The sequence below is a fragment of the Callithrix jacchus genome, chromosome 8 (genome assembly GCF_049354715.1).
Source record: "Callithrix jacchus isolate 240 chromosome 8, calJac240_pri, whole genome shotgun sequence".
Classification (NCBI taxonomy): domain Eukaryota; kingdom Metazoa; phylum Chordata; class Mammalia; order Primates; family Cebidae; genus Callithrix; species Callithrix jacchus.
The window spans coordinates 8,769,490-8,796,372 of record NC_133509.1 but is presented as its reverse complement, the minus strand read 5'-3'; the positions used below and the strand labels follow the sequence as shown (position 1 = coordinate 8,796,372).

The following is a 26,883-nucleotide window of genomic DNA, read 5'->3' as shown; positions in this document are numbered from 1 at the left end:
TATCAATAATCCTATCAGGAAGCATTCGTGTGTAGTGATCAGTAGCTGTGTCTCAGGCCCTTCCTATTAATGGTTATAGAATAAAAGTTTGTGAATAATTTTCATTTTTATAAGTTATAGGCATTCCAAGTTTGCCAATAATAATGTCATTCTGACCCATTGCATAAACATCCTCTCTTGAGTGAGAGAAGGGGTGACGTTCTAACCAGTGCCGATGATTGCCCATACCCGGCACACCTGTTATCGTTGCCTTGGTCTGTAGTAAGCAGTGGTCATGGATGTTCATCACTTGCCTGAAGGTTTTTGTTTGTTGATTACCTGGTGTTTTTTTTTTAATCTGGGCCTACTGAGACAATTTGGAATTATATGTTATGGTAGAATAAAGATTGAGGTCCGTTTTTCTGTAAGTGAAAATTTAAATATTTAGGTTGGGATTTGAGACCTTGATTAAAAACTCTGTGTTTCTTTCGAGTTTTTTCCCTGCCATTCTTTACTGGAGTATCCTAGCCCAATTACCCTGTATCATATGTCCTCAGAACATCTTAAATTGTTTGTTCATGTTTTTTCTTTATGTAGGCTGTCTCCTGCCACCCTCTTAGCCTATCTGATCCCACTTTGCCTCTGAAGCTGTATTAAGTTCTCACAGTCTTCGTGAACTTTCCCCAGCCAGAAAGATCTCTTCAGCCTCTCTCAGCTCTTACTATTTATATTCTTTCCTAACCACTAAATGGCCTTTGTGAAATGTGAGAAGATGTAAATATGAATGAATAAAATACTATGTGTCACAAAATATTTAATCATTTACAACTACTAGCATCTTCTTGTGATGTTCCTTTTAGTGTATTTCTGTTTTGTTTTCTCAAGGGATTGGGGTATATGCTCACTCACATCACCTCCTATGCCTTACTTTTTCTTATAAACCTCATAAATCTTATTTTTTTAACAGAAGAACTCATTAAATATTTATTAGATTAATTGATTAATTGACAGAACTCCGTCCTAATTATTTTTATTTGCAATAAGTTGTAAATTAGATAAATTTTTCTATACTAACCATTATTGAATACTCACTCATATATATATTTATTTGTATGTGCAGGTAAACTCACAAGCATGCATATTCTCTGTTCTATTTAGGTGTTTTAGCACTGAATCTTTTAAATTTTATGAAATCAGTTCGCCTTTAATCTCTGAATTAAGAAATCTGTTTAAAAGGAATTATATAATATTTAAAGATAATTAATTCTTTTGCTTGTAAAATATACCATAGGAGTCCAGAGTTTCTTTTCATAATGACCATTTCCAGCTTGGTGAACTCAGACTACATGTTATGGCCTCCTCAGGGAAGATGTTTAAGGATGGCTCGATGAATGTCAGTGTTAAACTTAAGACATGCACCCTTGATGATCTCAGAGAAGGAATTGAGAGAGCGACATCGAGGTTTGTCAGCTCTGAATTTGCTATACATTATTTCAGATTGACATTGCAGTTGCCATGGCTTCCAGGCATTGCTAGGGATCACCTAAAAAGATCTATGCCTTTTGATCATACTTCCTGATTTGAATTGCGTTATGAAGTAGTGCTAATAGAAGATTCAGCTGCTTTAAAGGTTAAATTAAAGGGAAGTTTAATAATAAAATGGAATGCCATCTTTAGAATGGGAACTAAGAGAAAATGAGTTTTAATAGTTAAATCAACATGGGGTGATACATTTGGTGATATATTTTTCGAATTTCTTTCCAGTAGGCAGAATTTTATTTTAAAAAGCCTTCAAGTTATGGATTTTTCTTTCGTCTGGTTTATTTTGTTCATGTCTTTTTATGAAACAGTTATGCAAAATTTATTTCAAAGTTTTAGTAGAAATAGAATCTAGTGCATTCACATCATCAAGCCATTTGTGAAAGGGTGACTTATATTAGCTCACTCTAAAGTGGGAAATATGTAATTTCAGTAGCCTAATTATGATTTAATTTTCTTTCTCAAGTTATGAGACACAAATTTTGTACCCTTTTTTTTTTTGAGAAAAACTATGTTGCTACTTAAACTTGGACTCCATTGAATACATATGGGATACTTCTGAGCCCTTTGTTTTTCTGAGAGATGAATAAATAAGGAAGGTGTGCTGTTATGCACCCAGCTATTCTAGTTTGGAAATTTCATGTCTAGAGTAGCTGTTCACAGCTCTTTAGACAAGGGTGATAAGTGAACATCCATCAGGTAGCCTGCTTTTTCCAGTTTATGGAGGACATAGGGGAACTATAATGGAGCACACTTGATAAATACTTGATGATTTAAGTTGTATTGAATACTTTTGGGCTCAAATTTTCATAGGATTATCTTTGAAGATGAATTTTTAAAGTGAGGTTTTATTTCATAAAAATAATATAAAAGGGCTGTGTTACATTTTGTGTCACTACACTGATGTGTTTTGTTAATTGCCCAAATTCCATTCTGGCCAACACTGGTTTGTTTCTCTAGTATTGCATTATAATGTAATACCCAAGAATTGCATTATAATGCAATAACATATATAATTGCATAATAATAAAGTATAAAATATTCAGTAATTGCTTAATAACCTGTATCTTGCCTTGGAGATTGGTAATCTTGGTTACTAATGGATAATTAGATTCTAGTTAACCTTGACCTGTTTTTTATACAGATTAGAAACTGAAAGGTGAAAGAAAGATTATTGAGGTATATAGGAAATGTTTCATCTTTTTAATTGTTTTAGCAAGAATAAAATAATGAATAGCATTTTTTTTTCAGAATGATTGACAGAAAGAATGACCAAGATAACAGCAGTTCTATGATTGATATAAATTACAAACAAGACAAAAATGGAAGTCAAATTGATGCTGTTCTTGACAAGCTGTATGTATGTGCCAGTGTGGAATTTCTGATGACTGTGGCAGATTTCTTTATCAAAGCTGTGCCTCAGAGTCCAGAAAATGTGGCAAAAGAAACACAGATTTTACCAAGACAGACTGCCACAGGGAAAGTCAAGATAGAGAAAGGTTAGCAGAATTTATCTGTCATAGATGACGACTTGTATATTTTAACAAGAATTACAAACAGAAAAAAGAGAAATGGAGAACTTAAGAATGTAAAATTAGTCTTTTAGATTTAAACATATTCTATGTAAAAACTTTAGCTTTTTAGTTTTTTTCTTTCTTTTTTTTTTTGAGACAGAGTTTCGCTCTTGTTACCCAGGCTGGAGTGCAATGGTGTGATCTCGGCTCACCGCAACCTCCGCCTCCTGGGTTCAGGCAATTCTCCTGCCTCAGCCTCCTGAGTAGGTGGGAGTATAGGCACGCACCACCATGCCCAGCTAATTTTTGTATTTTTAGTAGAGACGGGGTTTCACCATGTTGACCACCAGGATGGTCTCAATCTTTTGACCTTGTGATCCACCCGCCTCGGCCTCCCAAAATGCTGGGATTACAGGCGTGAGCCACCGCGCCCAGCCCGCTTTTTAATTTTTTAAAACATTTTAAGAAATGTTTAATATGTTTTAATGTTTAAAATCTTTAAAACATTTTAAGAAATGGGTTAAAATAAAACATTTTTAAGAGAGAGGTACAGAAGAAATTGGACCAACTTTGGTTCCAACTGTGCCATGAACACTTCTTTACTGATCCAGAAATGGAGTTAATCTGGGTCAGTGGTTAGTGGCCTGTTTTATAGGTGGGGAATCTTCTTCAAAGAAAACATTTTGAGAATTCTAGCACATGAAAAACAACTGAAAATATTAAAGCAGAACATGGGGACTGTGGAGGACCCAGCAGGACCTCCCTGAATGTCACCTTAACTCCTTAAAGTTTGTGGAAGAGTTTGCAAATGTCTTGTCTAGCTGTATGCTAAAGCCACCTTGAGCTGTATACTTCTTTTATTCCAGCATTATCTAGTAGATCAGTGATTTTCTTTCCCTTCTTTCCTTTCCTTCTCTCTCCTCCCCTCTCCACCCCAACCTTTTTTTTTTGACATGAGCTCTCACTCTGTCGCCCAGGCTGGAGTGCAGTAGTGTAATCTTGGCTTACTGTAATTTTCACTACCTAAGGCAGGCTTAAGCAATTCTCCCACCTCAGCCTCCTGATTAGCCTGGGACCAGTTTTGCACCACCACACCTGGTACATTTTTTGTATTTTTAGTAGAGACAGGGCTTTGCCATGTTGCCAAGGCTGGTCTCAAACCCTAGGCTCAAGTGGTCTATCCTCCTCGGCCTACCAAAGCACTGTGATTATAGGTGTGAGCCACTTTGCCCCTGCCAGATCGGTGACTTTTCTATGTTAAATTACAATTGTCTTAGTCAGATATGTTTCTCTCTAATGTATTATTCAGATTGAAAAAGTAATATGTCCTGGTAGGGTAAGAATGCTATTTTAAAAATTTACTGTTATTGTTTTTTAAATAGTAATTATATCTGATATTTATATTTATATATGCATTGAATATATTTATACTATAGATTATGTGACACTGACTATGGACTTTCGGGTGAAACTGAAGGAAACAAGTAACGGTGTCTGCTTTATCTGGGCTTCTTTTCCTCTTCCTGATATTCTTCTTTCCAGTTTTCCCTTTCTTGCACCTGCAGTTTAATACATACTTATGTCTGTGTATATGCACATATCTTAATTCTGACAAAAAGAGCTTCAAAACAGGATTATTCTTGCTAGATCAAAGTGGTAATGGTATTCTTGGGACAGGGATCAGATTGCCTTATCTTACACAATCAGCATTTGTTAATCATTTAATCATTCGTATTAACCAATTAATATTGTCAGTTTCACCATATCTTTTATAGGAAAACATGGAGAAGAACTTAACAACTTGTAAATAACATGCAGTCAAATGAAAATACTTACCTGAAACTTTTCTGGTTCCTGCTTTTTGTTTCTTCAGATGACTCTGTTAGACCAAATATGACTTTGAAGGCCATGATCACAGATCCAGAAGTCGTATTTGTTGCCAACCTGACAAAGGCTGATGCTCCTGCTCTGACAGCCTCGTTTCAGTGTAAACTTTCTCTGTCAACATCCAAACTTGAACAGATGATGGAAGCTTCTGTGAGAGATCTGAAAGTGCTCGCTTGCCCTTTTCTCAGAGAAAAGAGAGGGAAAAACATTACCACAGTAAGAATTACCTTGTGTCCTAAACTTCGGTTGAAGAATGGCAGAAACAGTTGATTCATGAATTCTAGAGTATGAGAGCTCTGCAGGACTTTAGAGGTTATTTATTGTGAACTTGGGGTTTTACATATAAAGATACTGAATTCCAAAGATGTTAAATGACTTAGCCATGGATGCAGTGACCAAACTGGGGATTATCTCCAGATGGTTTTATTTTCATTATACCATCTTCTGTTGAGTAGCATTTGATAAAATTCAAAAGTGTACAAATTAATACTCTTTTTCAACCATTTCATTTGTTCACCATAGTATACCTATTTAATGAAAGAATGATATTTAGGCTTAGAATGAAAAAAATTGGAATCATCTCTCCAAAAGCATTGGTGTTTGCTGTTACTGAAAGTGAATGTTGGCTGGGTGCAATGGCTCATGCCTGTAATCCCAACACTTTGGGAGGCCAAGGCAGGCGGATCATGAGGTCAGGAGATCAAGACCATCCTGGCTAACATGGTGAAATCCCGTCTCTACTAAAAATACAAAGAAAAAAAAATTAACTGGGTATGGTGGCGTGTGCTTGTAATCCCAGCTACTAGGGAGGCTAAGGCAGGAGAATCACATGAACCAGGGAGGTGGAGGTTGCAGTGAGCTGAGATCACGCCACGGCACTCAGCCTGGGTGACAGTTCGAGACTCTGTCTCTCAAAAAAAAAAAAAGTGAAGGTCAATTATGTTTTCACATTATTATTGAAAAATATGATTTTAGTTAATTACCACACCAGTTATTGTATAGTGTTGATAATTTTATGATAAGAGAATCATTATATTATGTGGCTTATTTGTAGTGGCATTTTAAATTAAAAAAATTTGTGGGCAAAGTGACCTGCATAAAGAAAGTGTGAAGTCTGTACTTTATCATGAAATATTCTTTGGCAGGATCATCTTTATGCATGTCACCAAAAGCTTATATCTATTAGTTCATTCTAAGTCTTTCTCTTTTAGAGACAAGTGTCTCACTTTGTCACCCAGCTTGGAGTGCAGTGGTGCCATCTTAGCTCACTGCATCCTCAAACTACTGGGCTCAAATAATCCTCCTGCCTCAACCTCCTAAGTAGTTAGGACTATTACTTGGCTCATTTTTTTAAAATTAATTTTTTTGTAGAGAAGGGGTCTTGCTATATTGCCCAGGCTGGTCTTGAACTCCTGGCCTCAAGCAATTCTCCTACCTTGGCCTCCCAAAGTGCTGGGATAACAGGTGTGCACTACCATACCTGGCCTCATCCTATTTTTTAAGTAATGGCAATTATGCAATACTAATTGCTTCATTCAGTTCAGGTACAAGCTTATTCATTCATTTCTTTAATGGTATATAAGAATATAGACCTCACAATTTGAAGATTTGACTTTTATTGCAGTAAGGGCCATTTATAATGTTTCAAACTGACCTGTTAATCATCTGGAAACTGTTTATTTACCTATCTTACCATAGTCTTTAGCTCACTTTTATAGATATTTCAAAGGTATATTTCATAGAGGACATCATTTAAAAACTATTATAGCAGAAAGAAACATTTTAAATGTACTAAATGTGCATTATTACTTAAAGATTTGGTGTGATGAAATTCATCAGAACTGCTTAAAGTACTTTACCAACGTGTGCAGACTTCTCATAGTTCAGAAGCATCTTCAAAAGAGATTCTTAGCTAATTTAGTTTTGCCTTTTTGCTTTTAGAATAATAGCAGGCTGTAGTTAAACATCCCAAGTTAAGTAAGACATGGTTCTTGTAAGTGTGTGTTACGTATGTAATGGATCTATGGAAATGTGAACTTCATTTATCTGTTTATAGGTCTTGCAGCCCTGTTCTTTATTTATGGAAAAATGTATGTGGGCTTCAGGAAAACAAAATATAAATATCAAGGTTAAAGAATTTATAATTAAGGTTAGTACTTACCATATTCTTTGAGTGAAAATTCTTATTTTTCTCACAGCATTGCGTATTTTGCAGTTGAGACAGTATCTTTTGATGTCTCTCATAACTCAAGCACTGTGCTAGTCATATTCAGTAATAAGTAATTTCTAACACTAAAGTGTATTTTTCTTTAACGCAAATGTTTGCTTCTATTTTCTTTAAAAGAGTACTTTTTACTATCTACAAATGATCAGGGTAGTTTTTTCTATTATATTTACATGTATGTGTTAGGGAGGTTGAGTTGGATGAGGAAAGAGACATGGGGTGGGAGGGAAGATAAGGGAAGAAAGGATGGAGAGAAGAGGTTGTTATTACTTTATTTGTAATAAGTCATTTTTAGGCATTATTTGATATATAAGTTGATTGAATTTAATAACTATATGATCAAATTTTTTATTTGGCTTCAAATATTTATAATGACACCTGCACAGTACAAATAATTATTACAGTTTACTGCTTTTTACTCTACATTTAAAGTATTGAGAAACATTAATTGTTTTCAGTGCCATTGAAATAATTGTTTTCCAGTGGCATTTAGATTCTTTAGTCTGACCTCGTGCCCAGTCACAAATAGAAGATATAGAATACTTTCTGCAATCTGTTTCTCTGTTTACACAAAGGATACAAAAATGAGTCCTTTTTTGGTTAATTGCTTAATTTTTGCTTAATTGGTTAATGCCAGTAATGGTAGTGGCTTTACTTACATATGTCCGTGACCAACAGTGGTTGAACTAAGGCTGAAACTCATTTCATTTGAAGTACCATGTAAATATTAATTTATTTTTTTCTCAACATTTTAAAATACCGAATAGTCTTAGAATGTATATTGTTAATGGATTTACTTTAAAAAATATATAAAATAGTAAATGGGGGAAAAACTTCTTGAATTTTCTTGTATTTTCTCTTAAGACATTAGGTTAGGTGCTGTGAAGACTCTACATTCTTTGTACATAAATTTATTGACTTATTCAACAAACATTTTTGAGCTTTTACTCAAAATGTTTACTCAAATGTATAAAAAAATGTCCTTTACAAGGCATTGGGAATTCGTAGCCCCTGCTGTCAAAAAACTTACTGACATGTGGGAGAAAGAAAGAAATCAGTGATCATAGCTCTCAGTGCTAAAGGCATGGACAAGGTTCAGTTGGGAGCAAAGACATGGGGCCTTTCATTCAGACCAGAACATCAGGGAAAGCTGTGTAAAAGAAGGACTATTTGATCTGAGTTTTGAAAGTCTAATGGAGATTAAATAGATGGAGAGCATGGAAAGGTTTATCCAGACAGAATTGATAATATGCACAAAGGCAGAGGTATGAAAAAATCCTTTTAAGACTTGGGGGGGGTGGTCCCATATGGCTGGAGAGAATGGTGTGGTGGAGTTGTAAGACCGGAAGCATTAAATAAGTGACGTTAATAAGACAAGGAAAAAAGTTGACAAGTACATTAGGAAAGCAGTGCACACTAGATCCTGCTTTTGTTGATGTAATTGTATCTCTTTACATTTTAAGTAAGGATTGTAGGAGAGAGTAATAAAGGAATACAGTTAACTTATTTAACCTAGTATTTCTGGGGAATTTCTGGCTAGCTGGTTGGATAGGCACTAGGCCACAAAGAGCATTGCACATTAAGCTAAAGAGAGTTTGAATTTTATCCTGTGGGTTAAAAAAGTTATGGAAAGTTGATGAAGATTTTAAGCATAAGAATGACATGCTCAGATTTGGGTTGTAGAAGTATGCTGGTGGCGTTGTGGAGGGTTGGCGGAGAGAGTGTTGGACAGAGAAGGCATCAGCAGTGTAGACCTCAAGTTACAATAATAGAAAATGAGGGAAGTGAGCGAAGAAAGGCACTATCCAAAGACAGCAAGAGGTAGGATCTGCAGATCTTGGGGTGAGTCAAAGGACAGCTATGAGTTCCAGTCTTCCAGTTTTATTAAGGCGGACGGAAGCAAATGCATATCTTCTTTTATTTTTTTAAGATCTTGTTGTGTCACGATATTTATGTGTGTCTTGACAAGGATCACACACTTTGGTTTAGTTAATGCAGCTGATTTTAAAATGAAGAATTTGTTTACATTTCTATACTTGTCTATTCACATCACACTGTTTTGGTCTGAACTGCTCAGTTTAACTCTAGATTTTGACTACTGACAGGCGACGTTAGTTGCTTAATTCCAGTTAGTTGACTTGACACATAATTTTGTGTTCTCTCTTGTTTTCCTTGGTTATGAAATTATTTAAAATTTAAATTAGTTACTTTTTAATTTAAAAAATCATGTATGCATATATTGTCATCTGGGAAAGAATTTAGCCTAAATATTTTTCTGCTTTTTTTTTTTAAAGATTTCACCCATAATTCTTAATACTGTGATGACAATCATGGCTGCACTGTCTCCAAAAACGAAAGAAGATGAGTCCAAAGATACAGCTAAGGAAATGGAAAATCTTTGGGGTGTCAAATCGATTAATGATTATAACACTTGGTTTCTTGGTGTTGATGTGGCAACAGAAGTAACGGAAAGTTTCAGAGACATCGAACATTCATTGATAGAGGAAAATTGTGCTGTTCTTGTAGAATCAGTTCAGGTTACCTTAGAATGTGGCCTTGGACATCGAACTGTACCTTTATTATTGGCGGAGTCTAAGTTTTCAGGAAATATTAAAAATTGGACTTCTTTAATGGCTGCTGCTGCAGACTTGACGCTGCAGGTATGGCCACTTCATTTAATACCTTCAGAGACAACTTCTTGAAAGTGCCATTTTGGAATTAAGATATTAGCTTTTCTTGTTTGTGCATGGCCATCATGAGTATATATGTGAATAGATATTGTATTCTGACACTTAATTTGTTGATGTATTGTTTTTTGATAATTATTTTTTAAAGCTTGATTTGGTAAATAATTTATGACAATAGAGTAAGAGAGTAAAGGAACATACACTCTATATATTGTTAGGTGGGTTTTTAAATGGCAAATAATATATAACATTAATTAATATTTTTTCCACTGGTTACGGAAATACATAATTAAGGCCAAAAGACTCTCTTATCATTCTGTATGTATCTTTCCAGGTGCACTATTACAATGAGATTCATGCTGTCTGGGAGCCACTGATTGAGAGAGTGGACGGGAAGAGACAGTGGAATTTAAGGCTTGATGTAAGGAAATCTTAAAATATCTTTGGATAGAATGATACTGTGCATATTCATTCCTAACTTTTAGTTCAGTGATTCTTAAGATGTGGTCTGGGATCCCTGAAGCGCTTTTAAGGGCTCTGTCCACGAGGTCAGAACTCTCTTCATATATCATTTTCATTCTCATTCTCTCATGAGTGCATAGTGGGGTTTTCCAGAGACTACATGAATGTGATACTGCAGCAGATGAATGCAGAACAGAAATGAGAATTTATCTGTCTTCCCTTAAGGCAGGCACTAAAGAAATTTACATATTCTCCTCTTCTCACTGTATTTTTAAAGTACTCATTTTTGATTACAATGTGATTTGTATTAGCATGTAATTTTTATTTTTTTAAATGAATATTTTATTTTTTCAGTTTTGATTGTTAGTAGAGTGCATATTGGTAGATACAACATAAATGATACTGTTTAGTATACTCAGTGATTTTTTTTAAGGGTAAGACAAGGATATTTGAGAATTGCTATTCTAGTTAATAAACTCTTTTCTGTTACCTTTTTATGTTATTTTTTGAGAACACCTCAGAATCCTAGATTCTGAAGCACGTTTTTCTTGATTAAAAGGAACTTGAGTCATACATTGTTAAGAAATTGTCATAGCATACTTCTTTGGGACAGCCTGAGGAGTCAGGCACAGAAATGAACTCCACATATTCTTCTGTTAAAGATAAGTCACTTAACCTGTGTTCCAATTTCCTCTCAATAAAGAAGTAGTATTTTTCTGACATACCTTTCTCTGGCCTAGGGAGGCTAACAAAGAATGTTTTACAAGGCTTTTGAAATACTACTAGAACAAAAGCTGGTGGAATCCGATGGCTAGTTAAGTGTTTACTATATTAACATTACTTATTTGAAGGTGTTATTGGTTAAAAAAAAATAGAAGGAAAGAAACATTTCCAGGTGGCACCTCTAATAGGGATCACTTTAGACTTCAGGGTCCTCTTAGGTTGCTTATCAACACATGATCACCAGTTGGATGACACTGAATAAACAGCTGTGCCCTGAGGAATGCATAAGAAACAAATATTTTAGCTGGCTTTGGATAATTTCATGACATAATTCCAAAGTTTTCCCCATGTTTGGACTATGCTCTGAAGGAATGAATGTTGCTCTCCATGAAATCAAAGTGAACCACTGTGTATTTTTGAAAATAAGACTTCTGTGGAACATCTGTTCAGCGTTCCTATTATCGGCTGGTTAATACATTTGCCATGTTATTTTTCTTCACAGGTAAAGAAGAACCCAGTCCAGGATAAAAGTTTGCTGCCAGGAGATGATTTTATTCCTGAGCCACAAATGGCAATTCATATTTCTTCAGGAAATACAATGAATATAACAATATCCAAAAGTTGTCTTAATGTTTTCAACAATTTAGCAAAAGTATGTCTGAATTTTGCTTAGAATATTTCAAGTGGAGTTTTAAAATGAAACATGGATTTTTTAATCATCAAAAGATGTGTAGTTATGGTGTAGGTTTTAGAAAGAATGTATGTTTTCCGAAATCTTACTGTGATGATATGTTCCTCTTCAGGGCTTTTCAGAGGGCACTGCTTCTACTTTTGACTACTCTTTGAAGGACAGAGCTCCTTTCACGGTAAAAAATGCTGTAGGTGTTCCCATTAAAGTGCGGCCCAATTGTAATCTCAGAGTAATGGGCTTCCCCAAGAAAAGTGATGTTTTTGATGTTGAAGCTGGCCAGAATTTGGAGCTGGAATATGCCAGCATGGTACCTTCACGTCAAGGGAACCTATCTATATTGAGCCGTCAGGAAAGCTCTTTCTTCACTCTGACCATTGGTATGTTACATTTATTTTCTTTTAGGGGCATCTGAGAAATTGTTGGTTTGGGCTTGTTTTTGATAAAATATGAAAAAACATTTTGCTGCCCGTATCTGGAGATACAACATTTGAAAAAATATAATTGCTAACCTCTTGTTTCTTGTTTTCTAAACTTGAGAAAATTAAACTTTATTGATTTAAGAAATACTTTACAAAACTTTTATGCTCTTAAATAACACACACATATAGATATATAATGTGTTTTTAAAAAGATAGGAGTTTAATGAGGAGAGAAAATAGCTATATTCAGAAGTCTTAAAATAGTGACGCTGTGACAGAGAAAAAGATTGTTGCTATATAATTGAGAGAATAAAATTATAAGATTTTTGTAATTACAATAATTGTAATTACAATTACAAGAATTCTTGTAATTACAAATATTGTAATTGGATTTTGTTTTTATATTCAAAACCCCAAGAAAAATTGTTTTGGTCAAAATTTTCTAACAGTAACTGGTCTAATTTTTTTAGTTTATGTGTCTTAGAAAAGCATTTTGTGGTAATCATTTCTAGTCATGAAGAAAAATACTCATTATTTTGAGGTACTAATGATAATTCTGTCATAGAGAAACATTGGCAAATTAATATTTGGAATTCTTTTCTCTTTTGCACTGCCTTAGTACCTCATGGATATACAGAAGTTGCAAATATCCCTGTGGCCAGACCTGGACGGCGACTGTATAATGTACGGAATCCCAGTGCCAGTCGTTCCGACTCCGTCTTGGTACAGATCGATGCAACTGAAGGGAATAAAGTCATTACCCTTCGCTCTCCTCTGCAGGTAACACTTCAAAGTGGACTGTAGCCCTTTCAGTGTACCAAGAAGTATTCAGTAATTTAGCTGAGTGTAGGAATAGAGTAAAACTTCATTAGGTCAATACTGATTATTCAGAAATAAATTGTAAACTGAAAAGGCTTCTATTTACTACCCAACTTGCTTTGGTAATATTTATTTTAAATGTCTGTAGTTTTGTTAACTTAAAGCTCAGTTTTGTTTTCTGTCTTTTAAGACAACAAATTTAGAATTAATAAAGCGTTTTTGGTATATTCCTTTAAATATTCAGAACCGAGGATGATTGTAATTGTAGTTAGGCAACATTCCATTCTCTTTGTATGCCACTTGGATTATATTTTTCAAGTATGTATGAAGGGATATTGGAATGATCTCCTCCTCTAAAAACATTTTAGCATCTTAATCTCTGTAAATATTTCTACTTTTAAGGCTTTTCCAACATTTTTCTTTTTCTCTGTGTGACTACAGGTTTCAGTATGTGGTCAGCAAAAGAACTTTTTTTTTTTATCTCTAACATCAGATAAATAAAAATACAAAGGTTTCAAATTTTGGTCATTGTTATGTCTTAGTTTGTTATTTGCTCCGGTGCATAACAGACTTTAGTCAAGGAAAGAGAGTTGCACTATTTTTCTTTCTCTCTCTCTCTTTTTTTTTTTTTTGCTATTCATTTCTGTTTAGTTATTATACATGATACATTGAGAAAAGATTGTCACAGAGAAAAAATGGCTTAAATCTTCAAAGAATAATACATATTTGAAAGATAATATAGACTAATAGTAAACATAAGCTGATAATACATGGAGCATTTGAATACCTAAATTTTCAACTGCCACTAAACATTAAGTGTAATATATATAACACCTAAATATTCTGAAATTTTTCAGTTGGCAGTAAAAATATTTTCTAGTATTGAGTTTGAAGTTTTTTAGATCTAAAAGTAATTGTGTATGGCTCTCATTTTTCTTTTGAACTTGTGTATCTTTTAAAAAATTTGTATGTCTTTTTGTCCAACAGATCAAAAACCATTTCTCCATTCCATTTATCATCTATAAATTTGTTAAGAATGTTAAGCTATTGGAGCGTATTGGGATAGCCAGACCTGAAGAGGAGTTCCATGTTCCTTTAGATTCATATAGGTAGATACTTCTTTAAATGTACTGAGCATTAAAAATTCATAATACATATTTTTAATTGTGTGAATTGGGGATTTATATTCTGGAAAATAACTTCATATTTTTATTATGTAAAGATTGGTAAAAGCCAATTTTAAGACATAATTTATTCTTACATTACGAAATACATTTACATTATATTATCATTGAATTTATCAGATGAAAATTCCTTATAATATATTTGATGTCAGAATTTTTCTGAGTATTTTTATTAGATTGCCTTTGTATTTGAAATGAAAAAATGTTTTTAAGTTGTCTTTGTTTACAGAGTTTTTTTTTTCCCCCTCCCTAGAAAGTTCCTTCACAAGTTGGGTATGTGATTTTGGGTGAAATTTGTAACCTTTTTTTCAGCCCTGGTTTCCTCATCTGTACATCTGTAAAAACAGGAATAATAGCACCGATCTTCTAGAGTTGTCAGGAAGATTTAATAAGATTCTTTGTCTTAAGTTCTGGATCAAAACTTTATTCTCACAGTTTCCTCTTTCTGCAGATGTCACTTGTTTATCCAGCCAGCTGGAGTCTTAGAGCATCAGTACAAGGAATCCACCACTTACATTTCCTGGAAGGAAGAACTTCATAGGAGCAGGGAAGTCAGATGCATGTTGCAGTGTCCATCAGTAGAAGTCAGCTTCTTACCTCTCATCGTGAATACAGTGGCTCTGCCTGATGAATTAAGCTACATATGTACACATGGGGAAGACTGGGATTTAGCTTACCTTATTCATCTTTATCCTTCTCTCACTTTGCGAAATCTTCTCCCATATTCTCTAAGATACTTACTTGAGGTACGTCTTTTGCATTTAGTTTGATTTTTATTGCGGCACAGAGTAAATTTTGATTGTTTTATGGTATTTTTAATTGAGGTCACTGCTTTATATAGCATATATGTAATTTGTAATGCCTTCATAATATTAATGATAGCAAAAACTGGCATAACATTTACTGTGTGCCAGGAACTGCTCTGTGTACTTTGCATGTATCAGCCTATTTACTCTTTATAAGAATCCTGATGTAGGTACTTATTAGGCTCACTTTATGTATCAGGAAGCTGAGTTGAAAACAGGTTAAGTGACCGGCTCAAGGGCCCATAGCTGGGCAGTGGTAGAGATGCGATTTGAACCTAGGCAGTTTGGCTTTTTGATCCCTGCTCTTTGTGGCGTCTTCCTTCAGTTAAGAGCCATGATCATCTCTTTGTTAATTTAGTAAAATTCCATTAACCAAAAGATAGGAAAAAATGAGAAAATATTTCCTCTTACATTTTTTATTTTAAAATAAATATTATAATTATTTCTTCAAGGTCCTATTGAAACTAAACCTTGGAAAATAAAAATAATTTACTGTCTGTCTAAAGAAGTAATAAGGATTTTCTAGTAATGGAGTATGATAAATATTTTAAAATTTTTGTATGCCAGTATATTTTAAAATACTAAAATCTGGAAAGTATTTGGAACCTATTTTTTTTAATGTGGTAATGAGCCATTCCTGAGTTGTGGAGACAAAAATTAATTAAATGACTTAAATAGTATTTACATAAGAGGAGTTTTCAGTAAGGAAACCTGGTTTCTATGTTGTTATTCATTTTTCAAATAATTCCACCTTAGATTACTCGTCAGAATAGTTTGATACCACTTTTCTTATTCCATTCATGTGGCAACCGTTAGGCATGATGCATGGATAGAGGATAAAACCGAAGGCCAGGCACTGAAGTGGCTCATTTAAAGCCATAGCTCTAATGGACAACAGCCAAGCTTCCTGAATCCAGTCTTTGACTCTTGTTATAGACCTGATTTTTTCACAAAATCATGGCGATTAGCCTCCTAATGGCCAAAGTCACTTTCTGCCTGTGGCTATGGTACAGTGTTTGCTTTTTATTCCTTAGCGAGTACTGGACATTTGTAATATATAAGCAAGGTACTGCACAGAAGACTTGGCAGTTAACTTGCAACTGGTAGGTTATTTAGCATTTATGAAAAATATGGATTTTATTTCAAAGGTTTTTAAAAAATCACTAATAAAGTTTCTGTTTGGTTTCAGGGAACAGCAGAAACTCATGAGCTGGCAGAAGGCAGTACTGCTGATGTCCTGCATTCGAGAATCAGTGGTGAAATAATGGAATTAGTCCTGGTGAAATACCAGGGCAAAAACTGGAATGGACATTTCCGAATACGTGATACACTTCCAGAATTCTTTCCTGTGTGTTTTTCTTCTGACTCCACAGAAGTGACGACGGTCGATCTGTCAGTACATGTCCGGCGCAGTGGCAGCCGGATGGTCCTGTCTGTCTTTAGTCCCTATTGGCTCATCAACAAGACCTCCCGGGTTCTCCAGTATCGTTCAGAAGATATTCATGTGAAACATCCAGCTGATTTCAGGGATATTATTTTATTCTCTTTCAAGAAGAAGAACATTTTTACTAAAAATAAGGTGTGGTTTTATTCACATAGTAAGTTAAAACAGATAAATTTCTGATCTAGAAACTTGGGAATTATTTGCCTTCCCTAAAACCATGCTTACCTGTTTGCCAAATGCCATTGGTGTGAATTAGGCTCAAGGAGACTTAAGCATAATCAAATGGTATGTTAGCAGCTAACTGGTTTCCTGAGCCTGAATCGCCGTTTTCTCCAATGACAATAGAGTGACCTCTGTTCTGAAGTGGTGGTAGTAGTAGTATGGTAGATAGAATAACTTGATTTTATGTACTTTACCAGTGATGAAATGGCATTTCTAAAGATGTCATCACTGAGTTTGGCCTGCGTTAGTTGAGCCTTCTTATGTGTGAAGCACTCAGCCAGGCCTTCGTGAGAGAAACCAAATGCCTAAGCCTGGTCCTTTATGCTCTGTTCCCTTCTTTCCTCTTTAGGCTCCTGTCTTGGTATTTCTTACCACACCCTTTCCCAAGGGCTCACCCCTAGGCTTTTGTGTAGGCGTACCCTTTGCCTACAGTGCCTCTTCCCCTATTTCTCTGTCTTCCTCATCATTCCTGATTATCTGCTGTTCATCCTTTGGCATTCTGCCGAAGCCTGATATGTGTGAAGATTTTCTAACCATTTAAAATGGGTCTAGATATCCCATTCATGTTCTTACAGTAGTAGTGGTTCACAAATTTCAGTGTACATTAGAATCACCTAAAGGTTTTGTTTGTTTGTTTTTGAGATGGAGTTTTGTTCTTGTTGTATATGGAGTGCAGTGGTGTGATCTTGGCTCACTGCAACCTCAGCCTCCCAGGGTCAAGTGATTCTCCTGCCTTAATCTCCTAAGTAACTGGGATTACAGGCGCCTGCTGCCACGCCCGGCTAATTTTTGTATTTTTAGTAGAGACAGAATTTCACTGTAGTGGCTAGTGTGATCTGAAACTCCTGATATCGGGTGATCTGCCTGCCTCAGCCTCCCAAACTGCTGGGATTACAGGTGTGAGTCACTGCACCTGGCACCTGAAGGGTTTTACACACTGATTGCTGGGTCCTGTCTCTAGAGTTTGATTCAGTAGGTCTAGGTAAGGTTTGAGATTTTGCATTTCCAACAGGTGATTCTTCGGGATTTCCACTGTCTTTTGAGTGTTTATTGAAACATGGTATTGTAGTTGTAATTGCTTGTTTATGTGTCTGACCTCTAGTTGTCCTCAGGTTTTTTACAGTCTAATTGGGTGGATGAGGGTGAGATTAATACAAGGGCACAGTTTGATCTCTTCTGTAAATCTTTATCTAAATCCCAGAACCAGAAGTAAACGATTTACCCTCTCACCTTGATAGCATTTTTTGCCTCTTGTATGGCTCTTATCCCATCGAGTCTTGTATGATGATTTTGAGTTTGTATTTCCTAGTCTCTCTTTCTAGTTGGAAGCTCGTTGAAGACAGGAACTGTGTCCTCTTGTCTTCCATTCTGCCTGTCACAATGGCTTTCATGCAGTGTCTGCTGAATAATGTGAAAGACATCAATTCTCTATATGCTAAGACTTTAAAAATTTGTTAGCTCTGTATCATAGGTCTATCACTGGAAAACATCATTTTGCTTTATAATTCTGTTTAAAAACAATACAGAATCTCATTGGTATCTATCTTTAGGTTTACTATACTCATTGCATAGGTGAATGAGAATATCAGAACTTTGTTTTCTTTTAGAGTTTTTTGTGGTTCTGTTACCTGTTTGCTATATGGCTCTGATTATATTTTTCTGTGTCCTGTACTACTAAAGAAGTTTCTAGTAGTCCAGCAACTTTCTATCAGATAAAATTATTATAGTGTTTTAGGTTTCTTATATGATGATATGTGCTCTCTGGTATAGGTACAATTAAAAATTTCAACTAGTGGCTGGTCCAATAGTTTCTCGTTGGATACCGTGGGAAGTTATGGGTGTGTGAAGTGTCCTGCCAACAATATGGAATACTTGGTGAGTTCTGCTTGCTTATTTACTTTTAATTCGATTCACCTTTTCTACAGTTCAATGAACAACTCGGCTCCTACAGGGTAGAGAAATTTGAATTTAAAGTGATATGTTGAAGGCTGTTATCACTACAGATTTTTATGGCCACTGATTACAGAGCACAACCTGAATGTGTCTAAGTTTAAGACAGTGAGTTTAATCCATCCAAGAGAACAACTTGGAAAATATTCACAGTATGCTAGAATCCTTATTCTATACCACCCCTTGCCAGACATTGCTTAAATATTAAATTTGACTTGTATGAAAATTTGAATAATCTGGTACCAATTGACCTATTTTATTACTACTTCAAAATTTTTATTTTACAAATAATAGATACTAAAGCAGCCAAACTTGGGCCTTTGTACAAATTATAATGCAATTTATGTTTGGGATTTTTAAAAGTAAAGAATGCTAGACATATTAAATCTGTCATTGCAAGTCATTAGTTAAATTACTAATTGGTATTTTTTGAGTTCTTGAGCCAAACTAAGGAACTAAAATTTTTTTTCTTAGAAGATAATCTGTAGTAGAATGTAATTTGTAGTTGCTTTATTTAAGAATTCTTATTTTAAAATGTTTTAAGAAGCTGGTGTGTGAATGAGGGGCTGTGTGTATATTTCAAAGACATTGAATTAACTGGAAAATAAGCTTGTTTCCTTTCCACAGGTTGGTGTTAGCATCAAAATGAGCAGTTTTAATCTTTCACGAATCGTTACCCTGACTCCCTTTTGTACCATTGCAAACAAGTCATCATTAGAACTAGAAGTTGGTGAGATTGCATCTGATGGCTCAATGCCAACGAATAAATGGAACTATATTGCTTCTTCAGAGGTAACATTTCTCTCTATTACAACTGGTTCCTAAGATATACAAATATTGACATCTAAATAAGAATTATATATACCTCTTTTTCATACTCTATGATATTGATGTGTTAAAATGAGATACCCAGCTTTGAAAGATTCTTTTCATTACTGTATTTTTAAAGAAACAAAAAGTTTTGATAATACTTACCACTAGCCCAGTCTAGATTATTAATAGTGTTTTTTCTAATTCTTATATCTATAGAATGTGAATATGTATTGTAAAAAGTACGTAGATATTATGTACAATGTAGTGTCTCCATAGTCAAGATAATGTCTCTATATTCAAGAAGCTATTATCTTAAAAGAGTTATAAAAGTCAGCACGTGGAGAGAAAGATAGCATATGCTAAGTTATAGGTGGTTATAGAATTTCTGACCAGGTGAGCTGGAAATTTCTTTGAGCTAAAATTTCGCCCTCTCTCTTTACCAAAAAGGAAACTGAGTTTCAGAGTTGTCCAAGGTCAATAAAGTCATTGGTAGTTGAAATCATGGTGCTATAGATGAAGAGATAAAAGTTTCACAGAAGAGTTGGATTTGAACTAAGCTTTTCGTGCTCAGTAAGATATTAGGAGGTAAAGCAAATGGGGCACTGTGTGCCAGAAGATGACAGGTGCAAAAATAGACACTAGAGCTTGATCTTGACCGAGTTTTCAACCAAACAGCTGATGTTCAGGATAGTTGAAGATCACTTTCCACTGTTTAAAGAAAGATTCTGAAGTTATTTAAAAAATGTTTAGCAAAAGACTCAAAAGGAAGGATTCCAATTAAAGTATACACAAAGTTGGCGCTCTAAGAGCCGTGTGTTCACAGTGCTTAGAATGATCACCATAAACTTGGCAACAAATAAATGCTCATATGTTTTTATCTTTATTGTGGGTTTGATTACAGTAGTATTTATTCAGAAATAGAATTTACCTAGTATATTCCATAACAGAAGGACATTTTTTTTTTTTTTTTTGAGACGGAGTTTCGCTCTTGTTACCCAGGCTGGAGTGCAATGGCGCGATCTCGGCTCACCGCAACCTCCGCCTCTTGGGTTCAGGCAATTCTCCTGCCTCAGCCTCCTGAGTAGCTGGGACTACAGGCACGCGCCACCATGCCCAGCTAATTTTTTGTATTTTTAGTAGAGACGGGGTTTCACCATGTTGACCAGGATGGTCTTGATCTCTTAACCTTGTGATCCACCTGCCTCGGCCTCCCAAAGTGCTGGGATTATAGGCTTGAGCCACAGTGCCCGGCCGACATTTTTTTTTTATTGGGAACGAAATCTTCAGTTTTATGAGTAAAACTGATGCTCAAAGAAGTAAGTATATGGTCTGATTAATATAAAACAGCTAGAAGGGTGGTGTCAGAACTTCCAGCAAGGTCTGTGCTGTTCTCTCCTCTGCCTTCAGTTGTCTTTCTGGTTTACCTAGGATAAGATACTCTGTGAAATAATTCATCATATATTAATGAATTAAAATGGGATGTACACAAAAGCATTTGAGGTTATAATTTTAAATAATTGAAATTAATTGTGTAATTCTTAATCAACAGGCTCCTCAGTTTCTCATATGGTAATTATACCATAAATGCATATAGACGGATATATCTGTATTCTCCTGATGAAATTTCATTGGTTTCACAGTCATTATATTGTCAGTAATCTTACTATGAGATATGGAGGATATATTTTTAGAAAATTCATAATAATTTAATCAAGAATTAGAATTTAGAATTTAATTAATGTCTTATTTATTATATTATGGTATTGTCTTAAGGCTGATAATAACTTTTATATTTTTAGTGCCTTCCATTTTGGCCTGAAAATTTGTCAGGCAAACTTTGTGTAAGAGTGGTGGGCTGTGAAGGATCTTCCAAACCATTCTTCTATAACCAACAGGATAATGGCACTTTATTGAGCTTAGAAGATCTGGTAAGTCCATATTTTAAAATAAAATGTTTTTGATTTCTAAAATTTGCTTTGAGGATTTCAGTAAACCATGCTATCACAATCTACTGGTAATTATTTGAAGGTGCTGCTATATCAATATGTCATGCCTACTTATATTTGTAACAGATCCAGAGCCAGTTTGCTTCTCGGTAAGAACTTAAGAAAACAGGAGAGGCATGGTGGCTCAACGCCTGTAATCCCAGCACTTTGGTAGGCCGAGGCAGGTGGGTCGAGAGGTCAGGAGTTTGAGACCAGCCTGGCCAACATGGTGAAACCCCATCTCTACTAAAACGTACAAAAATTAGCTAGGCATGGTGGTACATGCCTGTAATCCCAGCTACTTGGGAGGCTGGGCATGACAATTGCTTGAACCCAGGAGATGAAGGTTGCAGTGACCCGAGTTCTCGACACTGCACTGCAGGCTGGGTGACAGACCGAGATTCTGTCTCAGAAAAAAAAGAAAAGAAAAGAAAAAAGAAAATAAAACTTTGTGTTTTACATAATATTGAAATTTCCATGTATAAGTGTAGATTAAACCAATTTATCAAACATACATATTTTTTCCTGCAATAGGATGGGGGCATCTTGGTGGATGTAAACACTGCTGAACATTCAACTGTCATAACCTTTTCTGATTACCATGAGGGATCCGCACCTGCCTTGATAATGAACCATACACCGTGGGACGTCCTCTCATACAAACAGAGGTATGAGAAAAAAGGGGTTAATGGGAAATACTTACATTGGTCCACAGTAACCTCTGGGAAACACTTTGGTTTCACATTCAAAATGTTTTTAGATTTTAGAAAGGTGATATGGAACACATGGTATTTGAATACCCTTAGCATGTTTTGAAATAACACTGGAAACACATTAATATTTCTGTAGCAAAAGTGATGAATATTCACATCAAATAGGATAAATAGAAACTATTAATAGTTTCATATCAATTCAGGTTTTGCTGCCAAATAAGTTTTGACACCAAATTTCCAGAAAAATGTTCGGGCTTTTAAAGCTTTTAAGATATCAGAATGGCAGATAAGGGAGTGAACCTGTTTAAGTATGACCTTTCCTATGTAATCTGGTAGTGCTCAGTGAACTTCTTCTATAAATCTGCATCTAGTCTTTTTGGGTAGGGGTAGTAGAAGGTTACATGAGAAGACGATGAGTAGATAGTGTGTTGAATGTGCAGCATTGGCTGACAGGAATTTCGTTATTCTTGCATTTGCTGTCATTTGGTTTGGATGATGCCGTTATTTAATGGTAGAGAATTTAAGCCATTAAAAATAATTTTATTTATAAAATTATATATGTTTATATTAACACATGTGTATATATGAATATATATTTATACACATATACACTCATATAAATATATGTATATATGTAAATTCCTTAAAGATTTCCCTAGTCTTAATTCTAATGGAGTGAATCCAGTGAGAGATTTTAAAGTACGTATTAGGATTAAAACCTAGTTGGATTACTTTTTTCTCCCAGTTCTCTGGAATATTTTTTTGCATTAAATGGACAAATACTTCTTTAATCATCAATTTAAAAACATCCTGGGAATCTTGGTCAGATGCAGATTTTGATTTAGTAAATTTTGGATGGGGCCCAGGACTTTGCATTTTCCACAAGTCCCCAGGAAATCCTTAGCTGCTTGTTTACAGACCACAGTTTGCATAGTAAGGGTGTGGACATAATTGTTTTTGGTTGCTGTGACCCATAATACATCTTAAGTATCATGTTTGATTTAAAAGCTTAGCTGGTCATGGTAATGCATACCTATAGTCACAGCTACTTGAAAGCCTTGGGTAGGAGGATCTCATGAGCCCAGGAATCTGAGGCTGTAGTACGATATGATCTTACCTCTGAATGGCCACTGCACTCCAGCCTGGGAAACATAGGGAGACGCTGTCTCTAAAAAAAAAAAGTGTTTAAATTTAAGCACTGAGTGAAGTTCTTCTGCTGCTAAAGATATTTATTGTTTAGAGCCATTTCTACAGGTGGGCTTTGATCTGCTAATCTGCTTACCCTAATGAATTCCATTGGTATAATTCCACCTGGATCAATTGCAGGTGCCCTGAAGCTTCAGAAATGGCAATATTCTGTTTCTCCAAGCTTAAAAACCATGAGTTTATTAGACATTTTGGGGTACTTGTTTTTAGGTAGAGTTGTATTTTATTAACCAAAGCAATTTCATAGGACTCTTGTGCTAATCCCCTCCTCAGTAAATTACAGGTTTGGGTTTTTAACTCGAAGATAATCTGATCTTCTCTCTGTCCGTTGGGTTTTAGTGGGTCACCAGAAGAAATGGTCTTGCTGCCAAGACAAGCTCGACTTTTTGCCTGGGCGGATCCTACTGGTACCAGAAAACTTACATGGACGTATGCAGCAAATGTTGGGGAACATGATCTGTTAAAGGTACCATTTGACGTGCATGAGTGCTGTATGAGTTCCCTGACAGTGAAGAAAGTAGAGAAGCTGTCTCCACTGCCTCCGTGTCCTAACTGAACTGAAATGAATTGGAAGTATTTCCAGAATAAGCAGCTTTTGGACTTTAGATGGCGAATATTGTAGTTCTAACCAATATATTATCCTAGATCAATCTAAACCATTTATTTACAGTTTAAAAAATAGACCTGCTTTATCTTGCCCAAGTAAAGACCACTAAAGCCCCCTCTTTATTTACCTATTTTAAAAGGAAGGAATTGTAAGACTAAGTTAAAAATAACTTTATTTTGAACATATCTATGCCACCTTTGGCTATGAGTTTTTGAAGCATGTCTTCCTAAACACAGCTATATATTTTGTTAATTAATGGAGTTGGCACATTACCCCATGTAAGACATTTAGTGAAAAAAAATTTTTTTTTTGAGACGGAGTTTCGCTTTTGGAGTGCAATGGCATGATCTCGGCTCACTGGAACCTTGGCCTCCTGCTTCAGGCAGTTGTCCTGCCTCAGCCTCCTGAGTAGCTGGGACTACAGGCACTTGCCACCATGCCCAGCTAATTTTTGTATTTTTAGTAGAGACGGGGTTTCACCATGTTGACCAGGATGGTCTCGATCTCTTGACCTCATGATCCACCCGCCTCAGCCTCCCAAAGTGCTGGGATTATAGGTGTGAGCCACCGCGCCTGGCCTGAAATATTTATTGCAACAATATTTAGGGTGTTGAATTGATTAAACATGTTATTTTTTATACTCTCAGCCTCTGAAAGGGCCCTAAGAATTTACCAGCCTCCCATCGAATATAGGAATTGCTCCTGCATTAGTAGCAGATCATTTAGTTTCTGTATGAATGTATTCCATGATGAAAGAGTTTAAATAGTGTCATTGTCCACTGTTCATTGTCCAATACCGCCAGCTGTTAAAAGGCTTCCTTGACTTTTGCTTTAAAATGGTAATTGGCCAGCAGTGATTGAATTATCTTCATTTCTTCTCTCCTCACATTTAATAATAACCATAGCTCCCAGTAAGTAGCATATAGATACTAGAGAGAGGGTGGCAATGACATTCTGGAGGAGAATTTAAAGGCCTGTGTATAGAAGCAGATCCAGGAAGAATTCTGTTAACGGCATGATCAGGGATTTCCGTTTTTAATGTTTCTCTTCTATTTGGTGTTAGAGAACAAGACAGTAGGAAGAGAGGGTGATTCCACCTCAGTCAGCAGATAATCTGTCAGGTATTGAAAACCGAGCCAAAAGCAAGGAAAGTGTTCATGTCCTTTTCCACTCACTTGGTCAAAGAAGGGAGTTCTGCCCAGGCCAAGTGGACATGACAGGGAATTTCAAAGAAAATCATACATTGTTGGCCAACACTAGGTTTACACAGATATTTCCTCATTTAAGTATGATAAACAGAAAAAAACTCAACATGGGCTTTGTGAAAAAAATGCGTCATCAGAAAAAGGTAGCATTCTTTCTTTTTTTTTTTTGCACAAGAGAAAATGCCTTTATTATTTTTATGAAGTAAGTCAGAGGCCAAAAACACAGGCCCCATAGACTAGGTGTGCAGCAGTGAAACTCCTCGTGCAGCAGGACGGCTTCTCAGACACCTTGTCTTCCAAGCCAGCCTTCTAACACATCCAGTTTTCCAACAAATGCAGTCATTTAAACAAGGCCATTCAGAACAACTTCATTTATTCAAAAGCTCTTCTGAGAGGATCTCTGCTTAACTGTGCCAAGGATCTCTCTGCCAGTGATGGCTCTTCTGTGGTTGTAGAATGACAGTCTGATGCCTCCAGGCTAACCCATTCCGGTTCCCCAGCATTCAGAGCACCTAGTGCATACAAGACCCAGAAGCGCCCGCTGAAGTCAGGGTGGGTTTGCATTAGGATTTTCCCCATGTATCTAAAATAGACTTCCTTCTTCCTCTTGTTTCTCCACCTCCTCTTCTTCCCAGTGGCTGAGTTGGCCCACTCATACTTCTTTTTGACTGGGAAATAAAGTTCAGTCTTTTCTTAGGGAATATTAGGTCATTTAAGCAAATGAAGTCCATGTTGAAAGCTCAGTCCTTATGCTATTAGCTCAGAGCAGTGGCTGAACCTTCAACCCAGGATTTCATATCCAGCCAAACTAAGCTTCATAAGTGAAGGAAAAATAAAATTCTTTGCGAACAAGCAAGTACTCAGAGATTTTGTCACCACCAGGCCTGCTTTGCAAGAGTGCCTGAAAGAGGCACTACACATAGAAAGGAACAACCAGTACCAGCCACTCCAAAAACATACCAAATGGTAAAGAGCATTAATACAGTGAAGAATCTGCATCAACTAACGGGAAAAACAGCCAGCTAGCATCAAAATGGTAGGATCGAATTCACACATAACAATATTAACCCTCAATGTAAATGGGCTAAATGCCCAATCAAAAGACACAGTCTGGCAAATTGTATAAAAAGTCAAAACCCATTGGTGTGCTGTTTCCAGGAAACCCATCTCACATGCAAGGATACACAAAGGCTCAAAATAAAGAGATGGAGGAAGATTAACCAAGCAAATGGAGAGCAAAAAAAGCAGGCGTTGCAATCCTAGTCTCAGATAAAATAGACTTTAAAGCAACAAAGATCAAAGAGACAAAGAAGGACATTACATAATGCTAAAAGGATCAATGCAACAAGAAGAGCTAATGATTCTAAATATATATGCACCCAGTACAGGAGCACCCAGATACATAAGACACGTTCCCAATGACTTACAAAGAGACTTAGAATCCCACACAGTAGTAGTGGAGACTTTAACACCCCATTGTCAATATTAGACAGATCAACCAGACAGAAAATTAACAAGGATATCCACGACTTGCACTCAGACCTGGAACAAGCAAACCTAATAAGACATTTACAGAACTCTCCACCCCAAATCCACAGAATATACATTCTTATCAGCACCATATTACACCTACTCTAAAATTGACCACATAATTGGAAGTAAATCACTCTTCATCAAATGCAAAAGAACGGAAATCATAACAGTCTCTCAGACCACAGTGCAATCAAGTTAGAACTCAGAATTCAGAAACTAACTCAGAACCGCACAGCTTCATGGAAACTGAACAACTGGCTCTTGAATGTTG

General features: G+C 35.8%; 1 protein-coding gene and 1 pseudogene across 6 annotated transcripts in view; one reads left to right on the top strand and one right to left on the bottom strand.

Annotated features, from left to right (window-relative positions):
• The window catches only part of VPS13C (vacuolar protein sorting 13 homolog C), a 196,197-nt gene that overhangs the window by 119,300 nt on the left and 50,014 nt on the right, over positions 1–26,883 (top strand). For all 6 annotated transcript variants that reach the window (XR_013520680.1, XM_035258764.3, XM_035258763.3 and 3 more), the window contains 17 exons: positions 1,271–1,440; positions 2,770–3,017; positions 4,906–5,135; positions 6,976–7,068; positions 9,438–9,803; positions 10,165–10,251; positions 11,518–11,667; positions 11,819–12,083; positions 12,745–12,905; positions 13,932–14,053; positions 14,580–14,874; positions 16,124–16,513; positions 18,371–18,475; positions 19,178–19,342; positions 21,163–21,291; positions 21,883–22,016; positions 23,607–23,733. Coding sequence is in view for 5 of the 6 variants with exons in the window: in XM_035258764.3 (XP_035114655.3) it covers positions 1,271–1,440; positions 2,770–3,017; positions 4,906–5,135; positions 6,976–7,068; positions 9,438–9,803; positions 10,165–10,251; positions 11,518–11,667; positions 11,819–12,083; positions 12,745–12,905; positions 13,932–14,053; positions 14,580–14,874; positions 16,124–16,513; positions 18,371–18,475; positions 19,178–19,342; positions 21,163–21,291; positions 21,883–22,016; positions 23,607–23,733 (3,237 nt within the window). In the remaining variant the exon portion in view is untranslated. The remainder of the gene's footprint in view (positions 1–1,270; positions 1,441–2,769; positions 3,018–4,905; positions 5,136–6,975; positions 7,069–9,437; positions 9,804–10,164; positions 10,252–11,517; positions 11,668–11,818; positions 12,084–12,744; positions 12,906–13,931; positions 14,054–14,579; positions 14,875–16,123; positions 16,514–18,370; positions 18,476–19,177; positions 19,343–21,162; positions 21,292–21,882; positions 22,017–23,606; positions 23,734–26,883) is intronic.
• On the bottom strand, positions 25,456–25,810 carry LOC128928732 (histone H2B.N pseudogene; annotated as a pseudogene).